This window comes from Spermophilus citellus (genome assembly GCF_964194105.1).
Source record: "Spermophilus citellus genome assembly, chromosome: 7".
Classification (NCBI taxonomy): domain Eukaryota; kingdom Metazoa; phylum Chordata; class Mammalia; order Rodentia; family Sciuridae; genus Spermophilus; species Spermophilus citellus.
Window position 1 is genome coordinate 74,296,113 of NC_138188.1, and position 14,482 is coordinate 74,310,594.

The 14,482-nt window shown below is 33.1% G+C and overlaps 1 protein-coding gene across 2 annotated transcripts in view; it reads left to right on the forward strand.

The window, feature by feature from the left end:
- Positions 1-14,482, forward strand: part of PIK3CA (phosphatidylinositol-4,5-bisphosphate 3-kinase catalytic subunit alpha) — a 74,150-nt gene that overhangs the window by 37,719 nt on the left and 21,949 nt on the right. For both annotated transcript variants that reach the window (XM_081301229.1, XM_081301228.1), the window contains exons 2-6: positions 9,105-9,532; positions 9,996-10,205; positions 11,505-11,755; positions 12,508-12,753; positions 13,609-13,694. In XM_081301229.1, coding sequence (XP_081157355.1) covers positions 9,181-9,532; positions 9,996-10,205; positions 11,505-11,755; positions 12,508-12,753; positions 13,609-13,694 — 1,145 coding nt within the window. In that variant the 5' untranslated portion in view covers positions 9,105-9,180. The remainder of the gene's footprint in view (positions 1-9,104; positions 9,533-9,995; positions 10,206-11,504; positions 11,756-12,507; positions 12,754-13,608; positions 13,695-14,482) is intronic.

Below are 14,482 nucleotides of genomic sequence, written 5' to 3' on the forward strand. Positions count from 1 at the left end.
AGTAAACAAAAGTGAAATAATAGTCCAAAACAAAAGAGATTTTCTGTGAAATATCTGGATGCAAATAGGTAAATATATTGTGTGTACTAGAGCCGCCAATCAAAGGAGCTAGCTCTATTGAACCAGACTAGACTGAAAATCTTCTGTGGTTACAAAACAAACTGTAATATGCAAGGAAGATAGAGTCACAGGTAGATAGAGTCACAGGTTCTACTGAGAAACCTATAGCTGACCAGGTTTCCCTTTGCTAGGATGGCAGCATAAGACTGGTATGCCAGAGAGTCTTTTCTTCACTATCAAGATCATAAGGTTAATCAGTGGGATGCAGGCAAATTTTAATGCATGTAGATACTTGTGTATCAGAAGAAATGGTACTTGAATATGAGTCACAGTACAGACTGAACTATGTCCTTATGCCATGACGTAACAAAAATAAGGCAACCATTTTTTATGAAGAGAGACTAAGGGAACAGTTTGAAACAGAGGAAGACTTTGAAAATGACCGTGTTCTTCCTCAGTGCAACTGAGGATGATGTATCACTGATCTGTATTAAAGCAGAAACACTCTCGTTAGACCACTAACTCTAGTTAGACCACTTTGGCTTAGGACAAATATACATTGGATTAGTATACATTGTTCGATTTGCTACTGAATACTAATTTCATATTATTAATTCTAGGGGTTTCCAAAGTGTTTTTAGGATTGTTTGGTATGCATTTGCTGTGGGTGGTGTTAAAGATGTTAAAGCCGAAGCACTGGCTACACTCTGTGGAATGGTTAGCTTTTGCTATAAAGAGGAATCAAAGAATTAGAGCCAAAATATTATATTAGAATAACAAAGGCAGAATATTGATGTATTTTTCCATTTGAAGTATTAGTCATTCTTCTAGTCTGTATTTTAAAATCATAATTTACCAAATACTGTCATCTTGATCTGCAAATGTAAATGGGGTGTCTAGAGTTCCCTGATTTACCATTTATTTCTGACTGCCTGTTCTTAGTTTTATGTGAAACTATGATAAACTGCCTTGTCTCAGGAAAATGAGAAAATAAATATTTACTAGAAAACTTTTATAACTATGAAATTGTATGTTTTAAATTATATAATATTATGAAATATCTTGTATTTTCCACATTGTAGAACTACATTTGTTTTTCCTCATATTCCTTTTTAACCTTTACTAATGTTTAATCTCCATTGGAACTTAAGTTTCAAGAAATTTTGGTTCTACAATTACACACTAAAATTTGAATTTTTAAAGACCAAGTTAAGAAAAATAGTGATTACATAATTAAAGATTTTGTATTTTTTTGTGTGTGTCTATATAAAATTTTAAATTCATGATTTATCTAATAACCTGTAATCAAGTATTTGTTAATGGCTCTTTACTCGTTTTATTCTGCTGTTCTCACTGGTTTCATTTAAGCCACCTTGTTTACATTTACTGATAATCAAAAGTCTACATTGTTACAGACATTACTCACCGAGGTCTTAATTATCTGTCATTATTTTTTTAAAAATTCATTAGCACAGATCCTCCCTAAACCCATTTATGAGCCTCATATTAGGGAACCTTTGTCTTAACATGATGCAGTAAATTATTGGAGTGTGTTTTCATAATACCCTTCATAGCACTGTGAATATGAATTTAACAGTGAAAATAAACTGCAACTCTTAATAAAGGAATTTGAATTTTCTACATACTAGCCATGAGAACTTGATTTTCTACTGTAGGGTTGTAAAGGTCTTTCTGTCTCATTGAAGGCATGAGTTAAATCTGTTTTCCTCATGGTTGATTTGTAAAGGTCAGTGAAGGACAGCACTTTGAAAGAAACGGATAATATGCATCCTTCCAGAGCTAGTGTATATTACAGCTGTCCCTTTGGACTTACTCCAACAACAGCTCAGTGACTCTTGGAAAAGAATTTTAGAGGCCCTAACAGGGGCTTAGAAAATTGTACTGAAGGACATTTGTTTCCCATGTATCTCCACAGTAGTGAAATTTGTTTAAAATTATGCTTCTTATCTCCCAAATCCAATTGGTCTCATTATTTTTTATTTTTCTTTGCAAGGTATCTTCATCCATTTATGTCTTGCTATTCCTATTACTGCCTCTTTCTTCAGACCTTTGTTGCATTTTCCCCTGGGATAATTTCAACAATTTAATTTTCTACTTTCTCTTCTATGCTCTTAAAATTTTAGTGTACACCTCCCCTATCCTGTTTTATACATATATGAATTCAGGTTGTAGTTGGAAGTCAAAAGTGAAGGTAAGAACATTTTGGTAAGAACGTGGTAGGCTACAGTAGAAATACCCCATAAAAGGCTATAATAACATTAAGAAAAGGAGTAACTTATTCTAGAAATATTTTAAGTAAGAGTAATCAGACCATTGAATTATTAATCCAGGTATTAATAACATACTTTCTGTAGCAAATATAGAGGAAAGTTTTTGTTCTCCTGCTCTAAAGATTCACTTGGCAATTTAAAAATTAACTAAAGCTTATTTTTATTTTTTATCAAGTAAAAAGACACAACTGAGATATAAAACCAAGTATTAATTTTTCCTATTGATCTGAGAATGAGGGCAGAAAGTATCTCCTCAACATTTATCTAAATATGAAAAAAAAATCAGAAACAAGTATTTGTTTAAACAAATTTGTTTAAAAAAAAACAAACATTTAAGCAACTTCTGTATTTGTGAAACATTGATATCTAGAAAACACAAGCTGATTGTTTTAGCCAGTTGTGACCCGTTGAGTTGATTAGGCTACCAATTGAGTCAGCTAGATATATCCCCTAAACTCGCAGATATAGGCTTCAAAATAGCCTTTTTATTTTTAATGACTTTATGGTGCAGATACAATAGTGATGTTTTAGAAACATAACTTTAAAATGTACTTCTGAAGTGAGAAAAGTTTCTGCTATCTTAGACTACATTTATACGACCTTATAATCTTCAGACAGAAGCATATCCAGTGATAGCAGAGATGATGATCTAAGCTGTCTTGCTTGAATTATGGTCAAAGGAATTAGGGGTGAAAAAGAGCCAGGGAAAATTCTAACAACTGTCAAGTATGTAATGAGATAGAAAAAACAGAATTGAGGGAATGAAGAAGATAATTTAGGAGTAATAACATTAGGAAGAAATTTAGAAGTACTTCAGAAAAGTTTGATATCTAAAGGAGCTCCCAGCACTTAGTACCCGATTAATTGATATGCAAAAGCATCATTGGCAGTGTGTGAAAAAAGTTTGTTGACTGTGTGTATGTATGTGTGTGTCCCAGTGAAACTTTATTTACAGAAGCAAGTGGTAAGCTGAATTTGACCTGCAGGTCATATTTTGACCACCTTTGCCTTAAATGATGAAGTCTAGAAATAGACTTCTAATACAAATGGAGAAAAGCTGTCAATTTAATGATTAAAAATCAAGCTGTCAAGGTGTTGGTCTTGAACTGAGAGTGCACATCAATGTATAAAATACTTGGATTGCATATTGCATTAAGAAACCTTCCATTATAAAAGTCAAGTGACAGTGGATTATCTGAGACTATTTTCTACTCTTCATGTCTGCCGTTTGTTTTATTTTGAAGAGTCTATTCCATCTGAGTAGTACTGTCCACCCTTCTGAGACTACTGATGCATACCCAACCATTTCCAAGAGATAAATGTAGGGTCAAGCCTTGTAACACCAGAATAAAAAAGGAAACAAACATCTCTCATTATCGAGGCATCTTTTCACATATTTTGTGCTCTTAGGTGGTATGGCAGAGTCTCACATCTATTTATTTCTCTTGTTGGTCTTTAATGTATAAACTCTTATGCAGAGGTGTTCAAGTGTTGATGATGACCAGATATAAGTAATGGAAGGAGATGCTGCAAGTATTCAGGCAAACTGGCCTCAACTGAGAAGTGACCATTGACTGCTAGAAAGAAAGGAAATTGGGAACATTTTTTAAAGCACCGTATTCACCCTGGGGTCATTGGTTTTAGGGCCAGAAGGACACTCCTCTACCCCATGTCTCATAATCATGAAGAGTTTTGTTATATTGAAAAGAGCATGGTAATTGCTATTTATAATGAGGACTGTAACTTATAAAAGAGTAAATTGTGAATTATGTGTACTTCAAAGAAAATAAGAATGAACTAATTGAAACAATTATTTAGATAATATAGAAAATTAGGATAAGCAAAACCAATTTATTTCTTGAGTTCTGGATAGTTGTGATTTGTTAGTATATGAATATTTAGTCCTGGAATTATGAACCAATATAGTGGATGCTTGATTTTTAATGTTTTAGTAAGTACATCTTTTATTCTTTGACCTCAAACCTCCCAGTTATCTAGATTAGTATTTCAAAAATTAATTTTATAATGATGTATTCTCTTCTGTTGCTTTTCAGTAAATCTTTTATAAATAGAATAATATGTATTTAAATTTGTTAATTCCATCTTCTCTATCAGCATTAATTTTTCTTTGTTTTTTTTTTTTAAGAGAGAGTGAGAGAGGGGAGAGAGAGAGAGAGAATTTTTAATATATTTTTTTTTTAGTTCTCGACGGACACAACATCTTTGTTGGTATGTGGTGCTGAGGATCGAACCCGGGCCGCACGCATGCCAGGCGAGCGCGCTACCGCTTGAGCCACATCCCCAGCCCAAGCATTAATTTTTCAATAGTCTAATTTAAGTCTTTTTATTTTAAATGTTACATACTCAGATTTTAATTTTAGGGGGTTTTCTCTAAATTTAGAGAACTGAGAACATATAGTTATTATACTACATTAATTTTTATAACCTATATCTGAAAAGCAATTTTTAAAGAAATCTGAGAAAATTTTTAAATCATGGGGGAATGTAATCTTTTTGCTTTTTTAAAAAATACTTTGGCTCCGGTAGTGGTGCACACCTGTAATCCCAGTAGCTCAGGAGGCTGAGGCAGGAGGATCACAACGTCAAAACCAGCCTCAGCAACTTAGTGATGCCCTAAGCCACTTAGCAAAACCCTTTCTCAAAATTAAAAATAAAAAACAGCTGGGGATGTGGCCCAGTGGTTAAATGCCCCTGGGTTCAATTCCTGGTATCAAAAAAATAAAAATACTTTGGAGACTCCTTTTGACTCTTTTGTATGGTACCTACTAAATAGTGTACATCATAAAATTAAAACTCTCCAACATGGTTTTATTATCTGGCCCCTACCTGCTTTTCACCCCTCCTTCCTTGTCACATACCCCACCTGTTTCCATGAACTTTAGACTCAAGTAGTTAAAAAAAAATAGCTTATATTGCTAGTAATAGGCTGCATTCTTCTTTATGGTTTGTGACTGCACACTCAACTCTGACAGCCATCTCGCTTGCCCTCCAGATCTAGCACTCCCACATTCAAGCCACTCCTGCCGTGTAAAATTCTGTAATCTGTAATGTTGTACTGAAACTTTACGCTCTAAAGCTACCCCTAACCTACTCAGGCTTTTCCATAATTCATATTCTATCTTGTAACAGTTACCACATGGTTAAAATTGTTTCCAGTAAACCATGAGTCTCTAAACAACAGAAAAGAACATATCTTCTTTACCTTTAATACTATACTTAGCCTAGAGCCTGGAATAAGTAGGTGCTTCTCAAAAAGAGATGGAGGGAGTAGGATGCAAAAGGAGAGAAGAGATTCCTCACACCAAGCTGTAGCTACCTGTACTATTTAGGAACCTGGGAAGCTGGAAGCAGCTGTAAAAGCATCATGTCTGAGCCACTCTATATTTACTATTCCAGGCCTGTGTGCAAACCTTGCATGACCAGTGCTACCTTCAAGTACTAACATCTGAAACCAACATTGCTTTATGCAGCTCCTTCACTAGCATCCCCTAGTGAAAGAACCCAGCCTCTTTTTCCTGTCTCCACCTGGTACTAGCTCTGAATAATTCATAATAGCTTTAAAAGATAATGTTGATATTCAGGTTTGTTAATAATATTTAGTATTTATTGAGTGCTTACTGTGTGCTGATGAAAAACACAATATGATAAATGTGTTTTTCATATTACCTCACCTAATCCTCAGTGGTCCAGTGAAGTAGATGCTTATTATCCCAATTTAACAAGTGGAAGATGAGTTTCAGTAAAATGAGCTAAACCTCCCAGTGCCACACTGCCATTAACTAAGGAAGCTAAAATTTGAATCTAGTGAAATTTAGGGCCCATTCTCTTATTTACCACCATTGATTTACCCAGCCATAACTAAACTCCAGATAGTATCATGGTTATAGTAGATGCTTTAAAATCATCCAGGCATGGATTCAGAGTCTATTTTCTGGTGGCAAATAATTTCATTTCACTCACCTTCAATTTCCTCATAAGTAAAATGGTAATATCCCTAAAAGGGGTATTACCTGACTAAGTGCATGGTACATACTAAATAATAAAATGTTAGGGGATGTAGCTCAATGTTAGAGAGTTTGGCTAGCATGCATGCGGCCCTGGGTTCAAAAAAAAGTTAGCTCCATTTGCCTTTTCTGTACTTCTGTATGCAAGCTCTGAGATAATGGTTTGTACAATGTAAGGCTTGGCACAAGAAGGCAAATAACCATTAGACAAGTAAGAAATTTAATATACTCTGTCTTTTACATAATTATTTCCATAGTGACCAACAGTGCTTGCCTTTTATGATCTCCAAATGTTTTATAGCTGTGATATATTTATTCTCTTTATGAAAAGGGTACATCTTGAGTATTTAAGACCTTTACAATGTTAGGGTAGAATATCAAGTACTCATGGTTATTATGTGGAAAATTGAGGTTGCAATTCATTTTCACTATTAAATTAATATTCATAGTGCTATGAAAGGTATTATGATGACAAATATGCTATAGTAGAATAAAGAATAAAATCAATAATCTATCCTAGATGTCTCCTACTTATGGAACAGGTGAGACTTTCTGGGTATGAAATAGTTGCCCCAGTAGTTCTATAACATAAACTTCTTAGCACTATTCAACAAAGAAAACCATAAACACAGCTGCTATTTTGGTGTGGCTTGTGGTTTTGGATTTTTTTTTATTTGAACTTCTTTATGCAGGCAGATCATCATTTAAAAGTAGTCATTTGGCATTTTCCCTTGCATTCTTGAAATTTTTTGTTTTAAAAAGCTTAGTTCAAGTCTCTTCTGAAATTGTGCACACAGATTGATCCATCTGGTCTTTTTACTAACCAGTGAGATTTCTTTAACTTAAGAGGAAATGATTATAAAAATCCTGTCACTTCACTGGATTTTTTGTGTGTGTAAGTTTGAAGAATATTTTCAACGATCAAAAAATAATTTCCTTATATCCATCATTGTCTTTTCAGTTAATCTTGCTTAACAGAGTTGGGAAGACAGCTAGAAAGTTCTGCTATTCCAACTCCTCACCCCCTTCATCTTATTCATGTTACAACTTTGAAGCATATCATAATTACTTGTTTGCAAGTGAATATTGGCACAGCAGAAATGGCTGATCAAATTAGGAACTATTGCTCTCTTTAGTTTACACTGACTGTGAGGAGGAAGATGGATTATAGGAGTGAACAAAAATGCACATAGACCCTTGCTGTGATCCAGACAAGAAATTGTGGTGGCCCAACCCAGGGTACTCAGAATGGGAATGAAGAAATATAGACAAATTAAAGAGAATTTATTGATGGGTTAGATATTAATAGGTATAGTATTGGGGAGTCAGGGATTGCAGGTTTCTGGATTGCATTATCCTTCTCAATGCTTTTTCATTTTGTTTGCCCAACTCCTGCTTATCCCTAAAGAATTTAGTTCATGTGTTACTTTCTGTGAGAGTGCTTCCTGCCCCAACCTCCATTGAGTTGAATGACCACACTGTGTTTTTATACAATCTGGCACTTCTCCGTGATAGCATGTGTTCTGTTGTGTAACTATGAGTTTACCCCACAGACAACATATACATAGCCTTTATACTCTTGACTTTGGTTATCTCTTGCTTGACTTTTGTTGTACCCTTATAGTTTAGCTTACCCAATAAAGGAAAACATAAATATAAACAGCAAGAAATAAACTGAAGTTTTGTGTGTTTTGATTATATCTCTCAAAAGAACCCCAAGATTGTTGAAGTCTAAGAATATAAGGGTGTTCTTCACACAGGTGGTTGGAACTGACAGAGTCATGGGTCAGAGAATAATTCATTTCAATCAGAAAGAAGTATTAGGACTGAGATATTTGGGAAAGTGTGTGCATCATTGCAAATTCATCATAATACTTCAAGGAAAATAAATTGATTATACTTTATTGTGAATATATACCTACATCATACTTTAAAAAATAGAATGGTATATCACCTAGACAAGAATCAGTGCTCTCTAGTAAAAAGGAAGAAATTACAGATTGATTTAAAAAAGAAAGAGAGAGCTGGGTGGGCATGGTGGCCTCAGAAGGCAGAGGCAAGAGGATTGCCAGTTGGAGGCCAACCTCATCAATTTAGCAACACACTGTCTCAAAAAGGGCTAAGAATGTAGCTCTATGGTAGAACACCCCTGAGTTCAATCCCCAGGTTGGGGGAGGAAGGAGAGACAAAGAGAGAAAAGAAGAAAGGAAAGAAAGACCATATAATTTTTTATTACTGCAGATTGAGGTCTGTAAGAGTGGGAAAACGAAAAGAATTTGACTTCTGTAGGCTTTACTTACTTTTTTAAAGTTAGAGCAATGGATCTATGACCTTAAAAAAAAAAATCCTTTCTGGTCCAAATTCTGATGCTCCATAAAATAACACCAAGTGATAAAGGTGTTAATAGGTGATGGGAATTTGGGCTTGAATTACAACTTACTTTGCATTCTTCCCATGGCCTCAACACTGTCCTCCTCAAATACATTGTTTTTTAAATTACTTTATTAGATTTAACTAAATAAAAGTGGTTTTTATGACTTCTGTTGAAATCTGTTCTTTAAGCCCTAATTTAGGGCAACAGTCTTGATTAAAATATTTAAGATTAATTAATACTTTACCTATTCAATTCAATCTATAGAAAATGTGAATTTTTGCATTTAGCAATACTGTAACAGTATTTCTCTACAGTTGTTTCTCTTTTAACAGAAGTTTTCCTTCTTTCATTTAGGTTTTTGCTTTGGAACAGCCATACATCTAATTTCTTAAAGTAGTTTTATATGTAAAACTTGTAAAGGATCAGAACAATGCCTCCACGACCATCATCAGGTGAACTGTGGGGCATCCACTTGATGCCCCCAAGAATCCTAGTAGAATGTTTACTACCAAATGGAATGATAGTGACTTTAGAATGCCTCCGTGAGGCTACATTAATAACTATAAAGCATGAACTATTTAAAGAAGCAAGAAAATACCCTCTCTATCAACTTCTTCAAGATGAATCTTCTTACATTTTCGTAAGTGTTACCCAAGAAGCAGAAAGGGAAGAATTTTTTGATGAAACAAGACGACTTTGTGACCTTCGGCTTTTTCAACCCTTTTTAAAAGTTATTGAACCAGTAGGCAACCGTGAAGAAAAGATCCTCAATCGAGAAATTGGTATGGTATAATTTTCAACTAGATGGCATTGTCATCTTATTCTAAAACGCAAATAACTGTGGAGCCTAACCATTGTCTCATTATTGAAATATCTTTGTCTGAACCAGTATCTGTATAATCTTAAATAAATAGCTTTCTCTATAAAAAAATCTTTTAAAATCTGAAGTATTTTTGACTATTGAGCTATAGAACTATTTTTAACACCTTGATATTCTTTAAAGTTTTATTTATGAAATACCATTTATAGGAGGACTTAAGATTTGTTATATCTATAATATATTTATATATTAAAATATTAGGGATTTTATTGTTTATTGCTTTATGTATTCATCACAGATTTTTTTAACCAAGACAAATTCAATTCTTTTGTGACCTTTCTTATCTATATAGTCCCTGTTTGTAAGAAACCTGTTTATACTGTGTGCTTAATAAAATGTTACATCCTTTATATAATATTTTCAAGGTTTTGTTATCGGTATGCCAGTGTGTGAATTTGATATGGTTAAAGATCCAGAAGTACAGGACTTCCGAAGAAATATTCTGAATGTTTGTAAAGAAGCTGTGGATCTTAGGGATCTCAATTCACCTCATAGTAGAGCAATGTATGTGTATCCTCCAAATGTGGAATCTTCACCAGAACTGCCAAAGCACATATATAATAAATTAGATAAAGGTAAGATAATTTTGGGTCTACTGTAATTGTTACTAGAGCTAAATCTTCTACCCGTGTCTTTATTTCTTCTATACAGTCCTTTTTTTAAAAAACCTAGTTAGATAATAAACTTCTTGAAGGAAGGGATTTCTTGTACTGACAAGATATACTTGAGTACTAAATATATAACTTGTGTACAGTAAAAATTTATTGATTGAATGAATTGTATGGATATGATGCTGATCTGTTGGTGAATTTTCATCTCATTGAAACTGAAGAACTTTGAATATGATATTCACTGTTTTTTAGAGTACTAACAGAATTAGAACTGATTATCTTTTGATAGATAAAAGCAGGTATAACTAGAAACTTAATAAAAAACTTTACACATTCTCATCATCATGTATTATATATAAAAGAAAAATTTTAATATTAAGTGCAATAATTAAGTCTGATCATAGTGATTGATAATATATAGGTGTACTAGACATTTAATGAACCCGTTTCTAGAATTAAGTGAACATGAAAATATGCAAGCTGTTTTAGAAATAAGTATTCTATCAGATAAATAATTGGTTTTCAAGGTAACAAAGTAAAAGTTCAGTTTGAAGTCATAGAATACCTTGCATGCTTTTATTAATGTAAAATTTTATTAGTAGAGTTAATTTAAGACATCTTATTTCTATCTCACCCATATTATTCAAAGTAGTTTATTGCAGTGTAGCATAAGATCTTTCAAAATTCTTTTCTCCTGTAGCAAACTTTGTAAAATAGAGTGCTCTTTTCACTTGAAAATTTTCAACATATAGGAGAGTTGAAAAGTTGGACTCTTTCCATTTTCACATATTTTTCGGGAGGGGGGGTACCTCCTGACTTAACTTTATCTTACAATCTTTCCTCCCCTATCTTTTCCAACACTCTAATTCAGCATCTATAAGTTAGTTGTGCCATTCTTTCTTTACTTCCCATAGTATTTCACTTTAGGAACTATTGAATCTTTGAAACCATCATTGAACCCTTGTCAGGCAGTTTAAAATGTAAATTAAATTAAAATGTAAATTACCTTAGACTTAGGTACTTGTGACCCAGTAGTTCCAGCTTTGCATGCTTGCTTTGAACAGAAGTCATGATCCTGGTCTGGCAACCTGATCATATATGAACATTTTTTGTTTCTAACAGGTATTTACCTGTATTTAATTAGAACGATTAGAAATCATATATGATTATGTTTAGAGTAATGGATAGTACTTACTTGAAATTTGCTTCTTGAAAAATGAAATAGACATGATGATTGCATCTAATAATGTTTTCCTGTTACAGGACAAATAATAGTGGTGATTTGGGTAATAGTTTCGCCAAATAATGACAAGCAGAAGTATACTCTAAAAATCAACCATGACTGTGTGCCAGAACAAGTAATTGCTGAGGCAATCAGGAAAAAAACTCGAAGTATGTTGCTATCCTCTGAACAACTAAAACTCTGTGTTTTAGAATATCAGGGCAAATATATTTTAAAAGTGTGTGGATGTGATGAATACTTTCTAGAAAAATATCCTCTGAGTCAGTATAAGGTGAGTAACAAGTTTCAAAAATATTGATTTTAAATTTAAAAAGTAATCACAGAAGAATTGGCTTCTTCTTTTTTTTAAAGGCATACCTCTTGAAAATTAGATAATAATAAATATTGGAAAATATCATTTGTAAGTTTAATTTTTATACTATAATTATTTAACAGAATGAAAATTTGGGTGGTTACCTTACCTCAAAATATGAAGTATTTTATAATTTTTATCCTCTCCCAAGTAATGGCAGTAGAATATAATTAAAATAGATATTTTGGGAAAAAAATTCCATGATCTACTATTAAGATGTATTAGTAATATGTCCCTACCCTTTCTGTTTATTAAGAAACAACTAGAGAAGCACATACCAAGTACTGATTTATAGTCCCAAGCAAAACATGGTTCTAGCCTTCAAGTTACTTATGGTCTAGTGGGGATTATAAGTAAGAAAATAGGCTATTATAATATGTGTACCATAGCATTTATATTAAAAATTTCTATCCTAACTACCATTTCAATTTAGTATCCTACTAATATTTGGGAGTTAGGTGCTACAACCTAACTGCATTTAATTCCCCAATGTTAATGTTTTAAATGTTACAAATAAGTAACTGGAAAGAAATGTAGTCTACAATGTTTGATTTTTTTTAATCACTTTTGCAAATCAGTATGTAAATTCCCATAATACTCTTGCATGTTGCTTTTAAAATGGAAAACCTTACAGGAAATGGCTTCTTTCCTCTTTTCTTAATCTCTTACAGTATATAAGAAGCTGTATAATGCTTGGGAGGATGCCCAATTTGATGCTGATGGCTAAAGAAAGCCTGTACTCTCAACTGCCAATGGACTGTTTTACAATGCCATCTTATTCTAGACGCATCTCCACAGCTACACCATATATGAATGGAGAAACATCTACCAAATCCCTTTGGGTTATAAATAGCGCACTCAGAATAAAAATTCTTTGTGCAACCTATGTAAATGTAAATATTCGAGACATTGATAAGGTAAGGTCAAAGGCTGATGTTATTATTTAATACAAGTAATTTTATATAAAGTTTTTTATTGAACTATACAATAGCCTGTTGACCTACAGTATGTTTTCAGATGACTAGAGAAAAAAAAAAAACACTCAAATCTCAGAAAATAAAAATATATAATGAATTCCTTTTGAGTTTCCATCTACTCAGTTTTTGCATATCTCTCAGTCCTAAGTCTGTAATTCTAAAATTGATAATTCTGAATTCTTAAAACCAAAAGTTCTATAGAACTAGTTTAGCAATAAAATCTAATCCAACCTAAAGTAAATCATCTTATATTCACTATTAATCCCACTTAGTGCCCAGTGTGGTAATTAATACATGCCTGCAATCCCAGTAACTTTAGATGCTGAGGCAAGAGGATTGTAAGTTCAAGGCCAGCCTCAGCAATTTAGTGAGACCCTGTCTCAAAATAAAAATACATAAATAGCAACCATCAAAGATGTAGCTCCATGGTAAAATGCCCCCGAGTTCAATCTCCAGTACCAAAATGATCCCACTTCGTGTGAATATTCATGTGATTTATTACAAAACATGTCTTTATAGGGTGCTGCTCCAGCTACCAAAGGTTTTAAGAAATACCTAATGTATACACCAATTTCTCTTTCTGAAGTACAACAACTCTGAATTAACATATCTAGCTAAAAGTGACTATGGGTCTTAATAGCCTGATGTCTCATCATTATTAATGGATGAAAACAACAGCAAACTTTGATCAATCTATATCAGTATTAATTTCTACATGTGAAGAAAAGGAGAACAGAAAAGCTTTATCTGAATACAAATTTTTATACATACTTATTTTCTCCCCCTCCCCCACAGATTTATGTTAGAACAGGTATCTACCATGGAGGAGAACCCTTATGTGACAATGTGAACACTCAGAGAGTTCCTTGTTCCAATCCCAGGTAAGTGTATATTTCCAAAGTCACATTAGTATTTAGCAAGGTGATCAATAAAGTGAAATATTTTACATCATTAGTTTTATGCAAATAGTATCAATTGAATATATACATACAGAACATAAAGGCTTTTTGTCAAATGAGTATCGCTTGTAGGATCACTTTATTGATTCTAAAATTTCAGCCAAAGGAATTTTCTGATTCTCTTTTCCCATTGTTTCAAGGAGAAAACAGAATATGATTACTGTTTAGGCCTGAAGATTCTCCACATTAGATCAAAAACTCAGCATTTTATTTTCTTATCTCCTTTGCCATTTATGAGAAGAAATGAGAGTTGGCAAATAATTCCAGAGCCAGAATACTCTGAGGCAGTTTTCTTCAGATCAGTCCTAAGAATAGATATTTATGCATTCAGTTAAAGGGTCTTTGAGAACAAACCAATTTCTTAAAGGGAGAGTTATTGGAAATATTTTAAATTATTAGTGCCAAGATGTATTGAAGAAATAAAAGGTGGTATAGTTTAAAAGCTTATCATCCTTTTATTTGTTTTATAGAGTTTGGAAATAACAGTGTACCCCTAAATATAATAGTAGTAATATTTTAAGAGAACTCAAATTGGCACTGAAGACAGATTAAAGAGGATATTATAGAATAGCAATAGTACTAGCAAGTGACTACTCCAGAAGTACATCTCATAATGAGTTTAGACTTGAGTTCTAGAAAAATAAAAGAGAAAATTCCAATCTTGTAATTAAGTAATCTTTAAAAGCCCAGGTGACGTTTAAAGAGATAGT